At 42.1% G+C, this 16,355-nt stretch overlaps 1 protein-coding gene across 1 annotated transcript in view; it reads right to left on the reverse strand.

Annotated features, from left to right (window-relative positions):
* Window positions 1-469: 469 nt before the first annotated feature.
* The window catches only part of foxj3 (forkhead box J3), a 78,702-nt gene continuing 62,816 nt past the window's right edge, over window positions 470-16,355 (reverse strand). The window contains exons 6-12 of the mRNA XM_062404380.1: window positions 13,269-13,397; window positions 10,726-10,894; window positions 7,230-7,724; window positions 6,539-6,640; window positions 5,761-5,952; window positions 4,984-5,082; window positions 470-4,822 (exon numbers count right to left, since the gene is read on the reverse strand). Coding sequence (XP_062260364.1) covers window positions 4,710-4,822; window positions 4,984-5,082; window positions 5,761-5,952; window positions 6,539-6,640; window positions 7,230-7,724; window positions 10,726-10,894; window positions 13,269-13,397 — 1,299 coding nt within the window. The 3' untranslated portion in view covers window positions 470-4,709. The remainder of the gene's footprint in view (window positions 4,823-4,983; window positions 5,083-5,760; window positions 5,953-6,538; window positions 6,641-7,229; window positions 7,725-10,725; window positions 10,895-13,268; window positions 13,398-16,355) is intronic.

A 16,355-nucleotide genomic window follows, 5' to 3' on the forward strand; every position in this document is an offset into this window, starting at 1 on the left:
TCCCATATTTGGCTACTGTTACTTGGTGACTCTGTGGGTGTGGATGTGAGAATGACTCGCAAAGCTGATACTGGCTCCCGCCTCCCACAGCCTTCCAAAAAATAAGCGGTGTGGCTGATGAATGACATTTTAATTCAAAATACATTCCTCAAATTCTCAAAAAGTAGTGAAACGTCTTCTCTTGACGAAAGCGGTCCAATGTCAAGTCTGAATGAAAAAATTACTTTACTTTGGCTGTGGAGTTTGAAAGATGTTGGTGCTAAAAAAAAGCATGGAGGACCAAACCAAAAACCCTGATATGAGCTGTTGGAAAAGGTGGATCTGCACTTTGACATTTGATACGTCAAGTTTTCCCTTTTGAGTCTTGATAATTCTCTTTGTGTTTTGGGGAAATCGCTGCGTCTGCTGGTTCTGTTGTTCGAGACAAGTTCTCAGGTGAAAGAAGCTCAAGCAGCACATTATTCCACAGTGAAGTTACCATATTTTATTTCTTTTAAGTGCCATTCATGCATATTGGGGAAGGGGGTGGGGTGGGCGGTGGTATAGACAATTCTAATAACACTTGAGTTATTTTACAGCACTAAACGAATACAAAGAGTAGCTGTGTCACCTCATCGGACAACAAAAGTAATAAACCGTGCAATAAACAAAAAGGACAAATAGGAGGGAAAAAAATACAAGAAATGACAAAGACAAAATCAAAAAAAAAAAAAAAACACAAACCAAATATATATTATCAACACTGAAACACTGAATGTAGAACCATAGTACAGGTAAAAGGTAGTGTCACACAAAAAGCCAACGCATTTTCATCACATATATACAATATAGATATATACATACTGTCACCCTCTGATTGGACGATAACAAAATACTCTATTCTTTTCCCTCCTCTCTTTTGTGAAGAAGATCCACCCCCTGTCTCCATACCCCACCCCCAAGAGGAAAAAAGGGATGATTGAAAAGACATATATATACAAGCACGACACACCAGCACTGAATAAAATAGGCCCCGATCAGCAGTACTTGTTGGCAGTTCTTTCCCATATTGTAACAAGGCTTTTTTTTTTTTTCATCTTTTCATCTTTTTTTTCCGCAATAATAATAATCTCTCTGGCAGGTACATGTCCAGCGGTATTTAAAACCTAAATCATCTTTTAGAAAAAAAGAAATTCAACTCACACAAGCAAACACACACAAACACACACATACAGACAAAATGTAAAATTGTGATTGTGATCCAGTCATTGTCTTCACCTTTCCCCCCCGTTTTTTTAATAAACGTTTTTTTTTTTTTTCGTCCCTCGGGCTGATGTGCTCAAATGGCAGCTCGCTCGTTCACTTGTCTTCACCTGGAAGAGCCCAACCTCTCGTCATCTTCCGCAAACCCAGGGACTCACAGGATGTTCACGGTTTATTTCAGCTCCGCAGAGTCCAAAAGAATACACACCGCTGCTCTTTTCCCCCCACTGCTGTCTTCGGTTGCAGTCCTTTGAATCCACACATACCTTAAATGTCCGAACACTAGGTAGGAAATTCTGGCAGTAGAACAAAACTTTTTAAAAACTCGTAGTTGAGATCCACAGGCGAGGATTGACCACGAGAGGTGGAGGAAGCAGGAGTGAATGATTGGTAAGAAAAACGACAACAACAGAAAAGAATATTAGCTGGAAATATAAAAATGAACGGCAGTATCAATTGAAAGAAGAGAATATGACTTCATGGTTCAAAAGAGAGATCAACAGTGTCAAACCGGGCTGGTTCCGTGTTGAAACGTATGGTTCTGTAATATCCAATAAAACAGAGACTTGAAAAGTGCCTGTTCTCACAATAACAAAAGACATTATGCAATATCATTTAAAAAAAATCCATGATTGTCTTCCAGATATTAAAACAATAGTCCCTATGAGAGTTCTGGTAGATGAATTGTCTCAAGGTCAAAGTTTTTGGGAAATAATCTCATTTGCCTTCTTTGTTACTGATAAAACACTCATGTCTGTACTGCAAATATGAAGCTACAGACTGATGAGGGATAGCTTAGCTTAGCCTAGCATTCCTATCCCAGACTTTGTGCTGAGCTTAGTGAATTTGTTGCCTTTACACCTTGACTGTGAAACTTAAACTTCCCTCTATATGTACGTCAAATTGTACATATCCACCGTTCATATTACACATATTTTATACTGTTCCCTTGGGTTCGATTTTTGCTTATGCACATACAAACTTCAGCAATTTCAATGTATGTGCAAACCTACTTGCCAATAAACCCTGATTCAGACATTTTAATACCTTTAATATCGTGTAGGACTTTTACTATGTCTGACCAAAACCCTGCTTTACAGACAGCTGACCTGAGAGGTGTGAAGGCCTCTGCAGGAATACTTTAGATTCAATGATTGAGGTTTTGTGTTGGGCATTATATAACTCGTACACAATATTAAAAAGGTATAAAAAGGTGTTAACATTACAAATTCATTGACACTAACCTTCTCCTTTCTGTTGCTTCATATTAACATGTGAGTGGTGAAAGCATTTAATTACTTCTTCAAACAGGGACACACAGTGTTACAGATGCAAAGCACCACACACACAGCTCAGCAGTTTCTCATCATCAAGTGTAGACAATGCCCCCTATTTGTCACTAGGGGTCAGATAGTCTCACTGTGGGAGTGAATTGCTTCTAGAACCAGGAGCTGCTTTGCATCTTTGAAAACGGTTAAGGTCAACAAAAAGAAAGAGTGTGCAAAGGGCTTTTTTTTCCTAACATTGTGTCTCTGACATTCAGCTCCGGGCTGATTGACGAGTCACTTGTTACAGGACACAGAGGAAAAGTTTCCACAACCACTGATCTCCCTGTTCTGTGCTTGAGAAACCCTTTCTCATTCAAACACAAAATCTCTAATCTAGTCTTTAAATCACTGTGTGCATCTGCTTTTGTGCTCATAGATAGTACAGAGATGATTGCATCATAGCCCTAACTTTACAATAAAACCAAAACGCTCTCACACACACACACACACAAATACACACACTGCATGTACTGTATGAATCACATTTCTCATTCTGTTATGATTGTATAATAGCAAACTCAAATGAGTTTTAAAAAAAGGACTCAAATCCATAACTCAAATGTCAAAAGTGACAAATAACACTGAAGGTTTTCCACAAGAGCTTAAGTGAGCTTTTTGTTTATTGTCTCTTAATTGTTTCAAGTCAGTGAAGGTTAAAACAATTACTCTAAACTAAAAATTGCCAACCTGATCTTATTCTGTTATCATAATTTAGTATAATTGGATTCCGATACAAATGGATATTTTAAACTTTTTGGGGGAAATATGATTAATGGCTTTTATTGGAAAATTAAGATGAGAAGAGTCAGTGTATACAGAGCTACAGGCAGAGGATGGGCAGCTTAACATGGTTTATCAAAATCCACCAATCAATCTAGTCCGTCTTTCATTCAAGAATTATGGTCATATTTGCTGAGTAGATAATGACATATTTGGTATTTTTGTGCCAAGTGTAATTTTATTCTCACTTATTGGCTGACATATATGCCGATACTGATCGATCTGCGAGAAACTGAGACCGGATGTAAGTTGTCGGTCGGACTCATTTGAATGGTTATGGACTGATGCTGGCTTATTTGATGATCAATTGGCTTCTCGAGTAAAACTGAACATTTTAACCATTAAAACTGTAATGTTATGACAGCTTCTGATTGGTGGAGCAAATATAAGCGTGCACGATGCACACAGAGAAACTTAACATCCGCTTCCTTTGAGTTTAATGAAGTTTAAAAAAAAGACAAAATGTCTGACTTCCCTGGCATCACAATCGACTCACACTCGACATGTTCACTCATCTTGAGACACAGAAAACTTAGAAAATGTAATCCCATTACCTGTCTGCTGCAATGAGCCTGATCACATTGGTTGGTTGTGAAAACAGATCACAACGCGCTCTATGATCTCTCTTTCTGTCACTATCTCTCTCCCTTGGTTTGTTTAATATCAAGCCTTAAAATTTAACACCCTATACAAAACCTCAGTTATTGTAAACCTGACTTTCACCACCGATTCAGCCACAGTGGGGCTTTCTCTTTCTCCCAAAAAGTGACCAACAAGCACTTTTACATTACTCAGACGGCCTGTGTTTCCTCAAAACAAAAAAAAACAAAAAAACAAAGCAAAACAAAAAGAAAATCTAAAAAAGAGAGATAAACTCATCCAAGAGACAGCTGAGGCCAATGTCAACACGAGAAGAATTACAAGCTGAACACGTCGCTCAAATCACATAACAGTTACGGAGCAGGGGGTCAGTCGGGGGGGAGGGGTTCAGACTTTGGAAGGCTGCTGGCTGGGGACGGGGAGAGGGCTGGCTGAGGAGCTGAGGAGCATGTGGTTTAGACGTGAATGTGTTCTACTTGCCTCTAGACAAGTATGTATGCAATCACATTGACATGTCCGACTATATATGATTGTCTTCAAAGTTTAACATTTTCTATGTTTGTTTTGCTTTTGTAAAAATGTCAGGACTCTGAAGTCTGTCTTTCTCCAGAGCGTATCAAATGTTCTGCATCCCACCCACAACGGCCTCTTTCTCCTCCTCCTCCTGTTGCAGCCGTTCAGCTCAGCCTGGCTTCTTCCTCCAGCCTCCTCCTCCTCTCCTTGCTCCCCATTCTTTGCAAAAAAAAGGAGGTCTAGGGGCTAGACAATGGAGTCCCAATCAAAGTCGTCCTGGATGTCGTCAGCTGGCATACGATGCATCTGGAAGTTTCTGGTAGGTATCATGTGCTGCTGGTTCATCTGTGCGTGGTGTCCTGGAGAAAACAAAGGGGGAAGGAAGAGTTAGGTCCACCCAGCTGCTTTCTTAGTCAATGGAACTCAATGTGGTGCTTTTGTATATAAACTGATCACATAGGGAAACACAATGGCTGTAAGTGATCATGTGTTTCCACAGATAGATGGCACTTTATGTCACCTGTCATCGTGGGTCCTGCGCTGTTCATGGGGGGCAAGTGGGGGTATCCTGGAGGACCCATCATGGACATGCTCTGTCTGGAGTCCATGTAGAGATTTCCTGAGGAGGGAATCAGAACACAACTTAATTTAAAACCAAACTAATAAGAGAACCCGCGGATACAATTCATAGGATGCATTGGAAAAATAAAGTTTTTTTTGCAGGGGGACTGGGTCTACATTTGAATAACCAGTGGCTTGATAGCTTTGCAGCTTTAAAATGTGAGAGTGGGTGAAACAAAATGTGAGTTGATTTGTGTGACATTACATTTAGTTTGTAGTCTGGTTAAACTACAACTGAGGAAAATCTGTCATCTGGTAAATCTTTTTTCATTTTGTATTCAGAAATCAGTAAAAGAAAAACTTAAAAAGATAAATGAGTTTCAGCTTACAGGCAAAAAGACAAAGGGATACTGAAATAGACATATAGGTAAACATTTATACTATTTTTATTGTACAATTACATGATTCTTCCCCCCCACCCCCGAGGGGAAAACACCGCCACAATAAGAGTGAATAAATGCTTCAATATATATTATATAAATAATTTTTATCCTTGCAGAGGTAAAGATCAAGCTAATGTGTGTATTTGTCTATCCATAATTACAAATAACTTCACAAACAATCTTAGTGGATATCATCTAGTCATTTCAGAACCAAAACCAGCCTTGTTTAATCAATGTTTAAATTGATTCATTCATTATCTGCCTTAGAGTCACAGGATCAACGGCTGACAAACCTGTGTTGAGGTGCTGGCTGGGTTTGTTGGGGTGCATGGAGCCGAGGCAAACTGAGGGCTGCACTGCCCCCTGTGGCTGGATTACACCGGTGCGGGCAAAAAACTGATTGATGGACGAGCAGAGGTCTGCGATCTGGGTGGGCTCCAGGGACCAGTTGTTCAACTCAGCTTGTCTCATACTGTCTCTTAAACCTGAGGAGCACAAACATAACAACTTACATTAAAAAATACAACTAGCCGACTTATTATAGTCAGAGCTAGTGACAGCATCAGTCTGCACCTAAATACCTTTTTGACAGTTAAACATATGTAACAGCAGCTGCTGACTGTCTAAGTAATATAAATTTAGCAAATGAGAAATTAATTTTCTAACAACAAGCAACTATGTATATTCATTATATCAGTAACCTTCAGTGGGCGATACTTAAAAAACATCCTACCTTGCAATCCTAGACTGTAATTGGATAAACTGACCTGCTGAGCTCTGTGTTTTGGTAATTAAACTTGAAGGCAGTGTTATTTAATTGAAGAGCTCAGTTTAATTAAACTCATAATCAACTCCACAGTGTCAACACTTGAGGACTCAATCAAAAGCTTGGGCAGCGCTGTTCTATCTGCTCCTGGCTCCAAATGTTTGTTCTCTGATCATGCGAGAACACAGGAGAAACACCTGACCGAAAAAATCCAATAGCACCATCTCAAAATGATGTTTATTTCATTAGTATTTGTTTAGTATTTGTAAAAGCAGTGAGATCTGTGCATAGCATCCAAATCGCACCTTGGAAAGGTGAAAGGTCGACATCAGCCCAGTTGTAGCTGCTAGCAATACGGCAGCTTTCTTTCAGTGCATCCAGATTTGGATACCAGTCAGACAGTAAACCTGTAAAACACACACACACTCAAACTGTTACTCTGTTTATCATTACAAGATAGAAGATGTGAAGCACACAAGTGATTTTTGTTCCAACATCAACTTCACTTGTGGGACAAATACAGATTTTGTCCTAATTACATTATTATTGAAAACTACACAATGATGGATTCTGCAATTGTTATTACCTTTGGGTTAGGTGATGCATGCAGGTGATGGATTTTCACTGTAGTCACATTGTCAAAGCCATGCAGGCAATCTTTTAGCGCCAAATCAGTACGAAGGTAATGCCTAATACAACAGTTATTCAGGCTTTTAAACAGAGCAGTACTGCGCTAAGGCCACTAGGAGGAGTCAGTCGACTCTGTATCAGCACTAAAGTCTCTGGATGCAACGTTGCTTTGTTCTCACAAAAGCAAAGATAATCAATCAGAAGATGATTAACTGTTATGTACCTAAAACAATTTTCTCAAAGCTTTACGGTTAAAGATAAGGTTCCGACACTCGTGGACATATCGTCTTTGATTAAAAAAAGGGGGAGTCAACTAAACAATGACGGTGGTTCAAAGGCAACACGATGGCGGACAGAGGGTCTTACCTGTGTTGCAGGCCATCTGTTGCTGGGTAGGATGGGGCTGGTGGGAGAGGCTCTGATGCTGTTGCCCGTGTTGAGGAGGGTGCTGGCTGTGCTGCGTGTGTTGCGAGGGGTGCGGCGTGTGCTGCTGCGGGTGCTGGCCGTGGGACGGATGTTGCGATGGGTGCTGCCCGTGCTGGGAATGAGCAGCGTGCTGGGGGTGCTGGGGGTGCTGTTGGTGCTGACTGTGTTGGCTGTGCTGAGCGTGTTGGCTGTGTTGGTTGTGGGGGCCGCCGTGCTGCGGGAGGTGCGGCGCATGGGGCGAGCCGTGGCCAGGGTGGGCTTGAGCAGGATGGGACAGGGGCACCTGGCCACTGTTGGCGGGGTGACTGTTGGGGTGGTTGTTGGGTTGGTTGTTTGACAGGTTGTTCTGTGTACTTATGGTGCCACTGGGGGAGTGTTGATAGGAGCAGGAGGTGTGGGTCTGCTGGGATGAATCTGACGGTAGTCCCATGAGACCTGGGAAACAAAAGCACACAAACACAAAGCTGAAGGAGAGCTGAAACAAATTGTCGATCACAAAAAATTATTAATCCACCGCTGCAACTCATGATTATTATCATATGGATTAAAGAGCCTAAGGTGACGTCTTGAAACATCTTGTTATGCGTAACCAAGAAACCCCAAAATAATTATCAATTTTTTATGTTTACAGAGCTGTAAAACAGAGAAAGCCAGCCATAGAAGCCAGAACAAACAGCTTGAAAAATCGTTTAAACAACTGATCAATCATCAAAATTGTTGCTTAATTTTCTTTTGACTCAACGTTTATCCAGCACAAATGTCAACACGTTCTCAGGTGGAAGGATTTTCTTCTTTTCTCTGATTCCTTTTGTTGTAAATTGAATGTATGTGTGAAACGGATTTTACAGAAAAAGCAATTTGCAGACGTCACCTTGAGCTCTGAAAATCACTGAATAAAACAATTGACAAATTAATTACAGATGAAACGTTTAGTTGAAGCCCGGGTTCCTGAAAAGACTTTAAGTCCAATACAAATACCAGTGTCATGGTTTCAGATTTAGGTGAATTAGGATAATGCACTTTCAACACAAACACAAAGAGAGCAGGGATCTTCAAATGTTAAAACACTTACTTAAGGTCATGTATCTTAACATCTTACAATGATGGAATGTGGTCCTCCTGTGTTTAAGTACTTCTACACTTGAGACAGACCAGCTGCCATTTTGTTGTATCGGGGAATGACTCAGCACCAGTTGTGACTCTGAGGTCCACGAGCCCGAGCTGCCGTCTCGCACAGCTCCGGATCGTCTTTGACAAATCCATAGTGCTGCTGCGTTGCTCTTTAACAGACATGACTGGAGCATGAACATCTGCACACCCCACTGCAATCATCTGAGTGGTGGGGAGTGGTCTTAAGAGGCTCTGTCCTTCACAGCTTTGGCACAGTAAACCTATTTCACTGGAGTGCTTTTAGAGCTGACTCCAGTCCTGCACCTCCACAATCGGCACGTAACACTCACTGCAGGGGTGACAAAGGTGCATCTCTTATCGGCACAGAAAGCCCATTGTCCAACCAGGGAAATACAGAAAGCAATTAACGCAACACCAGAATAATAATGCGAGCTCATTACCTATTATCAAAGCCAGTGAATTAGCTCACTGTCTACAGCGGCAGAGTGTGAAATCCTCTAGCTCGATTATTTACGCTTTTTAATTGCTAGAGCTTGTCTGACTAAGAGATTTCCCTTTTATGCACATAAAAAAAGGTAAAAACTTTCAACTAATGAAACATAGATGATAGATTAGAGGACAGGAACTCTTTGAAAACATAAGCATGAAATGCATTTGGTTTGTGAAAGTAGGTTATACACAGAAAGCTCAGTCTACTACTTTGCTCATAACCCGCTTGTCAAGGGCTCTTTGTTTATCAGTCAATCAGATTACAAGAAAAAAGATGCATTTGGTTCTACAGGGATTCACAGGCTTTTGGAAAGCTGGGCTCTATCCACCACTACGCAGTATCTCATACAGGATCCCTATCATTATGAGAAATTGAGCTCAAAGCCAACCGATTTGCTCAGGACCTGTTCTGCTTGTAACCCCCTTCACCTCTCGAGTGAAACAACAGCCTGCATGTGAAAACATTTCACACAAAACAACATACAGAAGCGGTTCAAGTAGTTTGAGGATATAAAGCAACACAGGTGGCATATTAATATTTAATAAACGATAAAACTCGATCCTTGTTCATAACTGGCAATATCATGTGTCTTGGGTGCATTTTGTAAGTGAATGTTGCCCAGTCCACAATAAAGAACCACCTTCTCAACTGACATCCTCACCCGTTCTCTTTGTCCATGACGTCTGTAAGTTTCGAAAAAGCCAATAAAAATATGGTATATTTCAAGTGCATCAAACTGTTGGGCAACGTTTTCAACAAATTTGGTCTTTGCAAACTGAAATGATGTGTTTTTTTTCCCGCTAATAGATCAGGGACGTGAGATCCTATCATAAGTGGTCCATCTACACCAGTGGTGGGTAACATCCAGCCTTGAGGAATGCAAGACCGACGAGAAGATTAATAGATAAAAAATCTCATGACAGTTATCAAGTTTTCCAAATCTTGTTTGGGTGCCCAACAAGGATCTTTGATAGAGACAATGTTATCATGCAAGTTTGGCTGTGAGCTTATAGTCAAGAAGCTGAAACCTCACTCTGAATGAAAATTTGTGAAGGAGACATGGAAAAGATATGGAAAAAACAGTGAAGGACACCGCAAGACATTTGATCCTTTTCTCTCTGGCTTGTGATGAAACAACATCCATGACAAAGAGCGGCCAATTAGTCGTTTTTAAACATGGGCTGACTGCAGAGTTTGATTCGTGTAAGGAATTACTATTTGTGCAAGCCATGCATGGAACAGCGAAAGGTGAGGATGTGTTTGACAACGTTTTTTGGGCTAAAACCAACTGAGCGAGACAAAGAGAAGCATGCGCAGCCATCCCAACTGATGGCGATCAATGCGAAATAAATGAAATGTATTTCTATAGCACCCTTCACAGATGGGTAGAGTTAGATCAAATAGTACACTAACGAAGCAGAATAAGAAAACGTGCACAAAATATGAGTTGTAAAAAGTTTAATTTGGGTCTTGATAGGAAAAGGTTCCCCAGCCCTGATTTAGACACGTGTGGAGACGCACTCTGGCGCTAAATGACGTACTAAGACGTACAGGACCTCCACATCCTTTTCCATGCTGCACTGGCAAAACACCATGAATATATTCAGTGTAACGTTGCTCTATAGGCTCGTTAGCATGTTGAAAATCTGTTCACTTCTCACTGTAGGTAATTAGCGGTTAAAGACTCTCAATAGCCCCAGCTGTTAAGAACAAACCCTCATTGGGAAAATTGTTCTGAGAATCATCCTGTTCTTGATAAGTGAAGCTTGGCCTCTCCATTAGGTTTCCACTTGATGCTCCTGTGAAGCCACTAACCTTGTTGGCTGAAGGACTGCTCAAAAACAGACTTGTAAAGGCTGCGGAAGGAGGCACTGAGATCTTCAAATTCAGAGAACAGGAGCTGCTTGTCCCTGTCTGGCATGTTGTACTGTGGGGGTTGCTGGAGGCTCAGAGCCTGGGACACGGGCTCTGGGTGAGTGGTCACCTGGAGAGATGATAAAGAAATAAAGAAAGCTTCAATTAAAAAAAAGGGGGAACAATACTGCAAGAAAAATAAGTTTATTGTTAAATTTGTATAGGATTGTGTGAAAAAAAAGAAAGAAAAAACTGGCTACATCTGCGCAAAAGACTATAGGGTCTGTTGTGCTACTAGGAACACTGAGAGGCTCAGACGTAGACATTAATAATATACATACTTTTCAAAGATACTCGCTGTGCTTATCTGGTCATGGAACAGCAGGAACAGAAAACAGAAAACCTCAAGAATTTTTAATGAAAGTGGTTTATGTGAACACGTGTACATTTCACACACACGCGCACACACACACACGCACACAGACACACATACAAATATGAGGATGGTCCAGTTCTTTTGAGGAGCTCCTACAACAATGTTTGTTTCTGCCTGAAGCGGTGTCAGTCACTCAATATGTAAAGAACAATTACACAACGGCAACAATCTAGGTCTGTGCTTACCACCTCGGCTCAGACAACACTAAGAGAGCAACTGGAATGGACACAAAGCCAATACACAAGTGGCCGAGCAAAATGTATATAAATCAAAATCAATAGCAATACCTTGTACAAATAAGCAGCCATTTTATCCATGTATTTGTGTGGGCAGTCAATGTTATGCACTGCCACTGGGTGTGAGACAGCAAGCGGCGCTCTCGCCAGAAATAAGTTTGTCTACAAGATTCATCACAGCAAGGGCAGTGATGCAAAACAAAGCAAGCCCTGACCCGTGTCCACTGTGGGCTTGAGTTACGAGAGAGGTCAGGGCCAATTTTTGATCATAACTTCTTCCTCTTTCAGGATTTGGGCAAGCCGCTGAAGTGCACGGCTCGCAGTCTGGTTTGGGCAAGAGCGAAGAGGTGATAATAAAGCCGGAGTGTTTACTGTGAGCTGCTGCTTCGGCTGTGAGAGAGGGAGAGACAGAGAGAGCACATCTATCAGGCTGAGTCGATCGATGCCCAGTGCCTGGAGCAGGGAGCACTCTAGGATGCAGGAGGACCACACCAAAGAGGGGGCATCTCTGGTGGGAGGACATCAGAGGAAGCGCTTCTCTTTGTCTCGCTTCCAGGAACGTGCACATTTTCCTCTGTATCCCTTAACTCCCTTCCTGATGTTGTACTCAAGTGCATGTCCACCCTGAACCTCGGTCTATTGCTGTCTACCACTGGCTCCTCTGAAGAGAGCCTCCTGAGGCTTTCTGATCGGATGATATATGTGATACAGTACACTTTATAAGTCTGGCAGTCATTCTCATTCAATTAGTGACCATGGCTCCCCCACAGCTTGAAAAAAGTGAATACAAAGATAATTTATCATTCGGCCTTCACACTTTGTGCTAAAAAAACAACAGTTATAAAACAATTATATAAATATCCTGTTATAGATATATTCCTCCGAAACAAAGTTATGAGCTGCAACATCTACATTAATCTGAATGTCACAATCCTACTCGATTCTCCCTACGAGGAACAGCAGGGGCCCCATGTATTTGGCATCTAAGATACTGCACAGGAATCTTTGTAGCAGTGCATAACTGGGATTGGTTCTCTTGATACCTGTTTGACAGGACTTTCTCTGTGACACTGAGTCTCTGTTTTGTGGTGTTCCCGAAGGTTCTGTCTTTTCTGGCAGATAATAGGTATCACTTCTCTTGTTATGCAGATTACATTAAATTATATATGTCTTTCAAGCCGCAAAATGTTTCAACCTGGTCTGTTGTATTGAAATCTGTGAACGATTGGATGACAGATAATTGCTAAGTGAAAGTTAATTGCAAAACTGAAGTTCTTTTTTCTGCCTTGGCTCTCTGACCTCTTCTGTTAAAGCCATTCTCCGCCATCTACGCGTCCTTTTTGGTCAGGCTTTGAATCTTTACCAGCATGTAAATTGTTCATTTCGCTCTTGTTTCTACCGACTGATAAACACGGCTAAACTCAGGTCTGCTGTGTCTGTGATTTTTATAGTGGTGATAATACTGCGTTCACTGCATCCAGTCTTTATTACTGTAATTCCCATTTCACCTGCTTGAGGGAGACCATTTTGAACTGCTTACAACTGATCAACAATGACCTGGTCAACAAGTCTAATCCTGATTTTACACTGGATTTCCATCAAATTCAGAATCCAGTTTAGTTCTTATAATATCATTAGAGCCTTGCATGGGCAGTACCTTTATATATATAACTCTGATAACTACAGTCTTATTATAGCATTAGAAAATGCAGGTCCTTGAGGCCCTTTTGCATTAGGTTACACTTCTTTAATATCAATTTGTGCATGTCGAATTAAAAAAAAATGTTGAACAACTGCAGATTGTCCATGTGTAGAAATGTCCTTGGTCTTACCGGTGTATAACTGTGAACACTGCCCACACTGTTGAGATTGACAGAGGCCAGACTCTGATCAGACAGGCTGTTGTTAAGGCTGCTTCTTGGACTGTCGCTCCCCTCCTGGTCTGTGTTGTACAATGCCACCTGAAACACATGCATGCACTTTAGCTTTTTCACTCATAGAAACACAAACAAAACGCGCACATTAACGTTCCCAGTGCTATCTCCAGTCCTGCTGACTGTAGAGTCAACATTCCTCAGAGAGAACGGGTATGAAACTTATGTTGGCCTATAGCTGTAATTTATAATAAGATGTAACTTAGTATGGAAATTTAGGCTTGAGCATTTGTGTATTTTTCTGTGTGTTTGTTTGTGTGTGTGTGTGTGTGTGTGTGTGTGTGTGTGTGTGTGTGTGTGTGCGTGTGTGTGTGCGCTACTGTCAAATCATGATAACAGAGCACTTTTCCCACACTTTTTTTATCAATTTGACTGGGAGACAGAGGATGCTCTTGAACACCCACCACAGTCACTAAGGGGTTCCAGCTGAACGTGTGAAGGGGTCTGGAGACAGCTGAGACATTCCCATCACTAAAGGTCACACTACTGGCGATGTCAGCCACATCTGCTCACCAAGCGCAAATCCGTTTGGGACAGCTAACAAAGGATTTCAGTGCAGCCGAGACGCTGACCTTTCAATATAGCAGCGGAACTAGCCGAAGCACTTCAGGACGACAATCTTAATTATTGTCTCACAAGGTTTAGCCCTCCCACCCTTTCCAAATAAAGTGTGCCATCACACAATTAAGACGATATTAAGAAGAACAATACTGATGAGTATAATGAAACCCAGAGAGAATAGCCCATGTGTTGAGTTTTTTATTGTGAGAAAGGAATGGCTGTAATGCACTGATGGAGTTGCAGTGAAAGAGGGCCTGGCAATGCGAGACCGGTGTGTCTGTGTGAGTGTTTGCATGTGTGACTGAGTGCAGCATGGTGGCATTTGCTCATCACTGGGAGCAAAACAGAGTGGGCTCTGTGCTCAGCACAATGAGACAGAGGTGGCAGCAGCCTCCAGGCAGGCAGAGTGCACCGACCCTGCCCAGCACGCTGCCTCTCAGCGGCAGCAGCAGCATCGGACTGAAGCCTCTTGTCCTTCTGTCGAGCAGCAGTGAGCTACTAGGGGCCACAAGGAGGCGAGGAAACCCAGGCAGCCCCTCTTTGACTGATTGGCCTGCTGACTAACATGCTGGTTTGAATCCAGGGTGAACACAAGCAGAAAGAGAGCGTCCGATCATATTAAGCTTTTAATATGGAGCTTGGCTCCTGCACTGGGAGAATAAGAAAGAAAACCCAGATTTACGAAAAGAAACTGAGAGTGCAAACGCTGACTCCAGCCAACGCTGTTCAAGGAAGAGTGGAGGATAGGGAGGTAGTAAGAGAAGCTCATTAGGCAACTCTAGCCTTCCTCCACTCTGTGTATGCTTGGCTCCAGTGTTCATTAGCGTGAAGGGGAACTCAATGAGCAGCTAAGACTGAAGGCTTAGGCACGTCTACAAAATCAGCCTTACAATGCTAATCAAAAACAGCATGCCATAGAAATACAAATCTTATGTGTAATGAAATCATAAAACAGCCTTTTAGCCATAAGTTGCTCACCACATTCTATTTTTACTCTACTCACCAATAAAGTGTGATGAACCTCAATGCTCTGTGGGTTAAGCAGACCCCACAGTCCCCTGCGTTAAGACGCCCACTCAAGCTTGCACCGTCACAGACGAACAACCGGTCACATCTCACCCACATATGTAAAAGCATGCACGAACATATGACACACAAATACAGTTCTAAACACATGGACCAAAGCAAGCATGTTCATACAGGCTGGAGCGACTCCACAGTTAATACTATATGTACAGAGTTAACTAACAGGCGAGCGAGTCAGAGATCTATTCTTAGTAAAAAAAGCCAGAGGTGTCTTTTACATGGGGGCCTAATCTGGAGCATGAGACATGGATTATGAAATCAAAGCAGGATTGGCCCAGGTGTCTCCAACAATGCCATCCAGCATTGAGCACAATTCCCTCATGCAGGACCAAACCGAGGGATATGACCCAGCGAGGAAGAGGAGAAAAAGTCCTGACTATTCATCAGCAAACGCACTTCCAACAATCCCCTCTTTCCCTTCAGCATCACACTTCAGTGCCAAAGTTTCATCACATCCACACCGATGTTAAGGGGCCGCCTCAGAACACAACCTTTAGGGGGGGAAGTGAAAAGTCTGAGTCTATGTGAGAAAGGCGCATAGGGCAATCTTGCGAGGAATGTCCAACAGAAGAGAGACAGAGAGAAGATTCTTGCTGGTTCAGTAGTCGTCCCCACCAGCGTCTCCCATTGGTCTATATGAGAAGGCGGGAATGAGGGAGAGAGACTGGAATAGAAAGCGAGCGAGAGAAAAACAGAGAGAGGGAATTCCTGTGGCTTGGCACACTGCACCGAAAGAGGCGTGGCCAGCCGTGTGTTTACAGTGTAAGACAGTGAGAAACAAGCTCCGTCCGAGGAGATCTGTTGCTATTCTACTTTGTATCCTGTTCACTTTAAGACAGATTTCATTGCAATCAAGAGAACAAAAAAATGTCCTGTCATCTGTAATCAAACAGTAATCGTTTTTTTAAGCCGTTTAATGTTTGCCTGATTTTGCTGATATGAGTTCTTTGACTGGAAGTATTTACATTAGCCCTTTACATTATGCCTGGAGTGGGTGATGTCCTGGCAAGTGCCTGTTTGGAGCAATCAAAGAGAAAGGTAATTTTCCTCTGCACTCGGGCCCATGAATCCGTTTGCTACAGAAACATGAAAAAGTGTACGTTCCCCGTAGTAACAGCCTCTAGCTGTCAGTGAAACTCTCATCAAAACAAGCTGGGAGTCTCTTTAACATTCTCCACATACATGTACACACAAGTTTTAACACACAACTAAATACGCTGAGACTTTTGAGGCCCTGTCTCTCTCGCATGTACACACACCAGCTCCTCTTTCCTATGAACACCCCTGTTCACTTTAAACCATTTTTTGTAATGCTTGCAGCAAATGAATAAGTGACTC

This window comes from Platichthys flesus, chromosome 2 (genome assembly GCF_949316205.1).
Source record: "Platichthys flesus chromosome 2, fPlaFle2.1, whole genome shotgun sequence".
NCBI classification, from domain to species: domain Eukaryota; kingdom Metazoa; phylum Chordata; class Actinopteri; order Pleuronectiformes; family Pleuronectidae; genus Platichthys; species Platichthys flesus.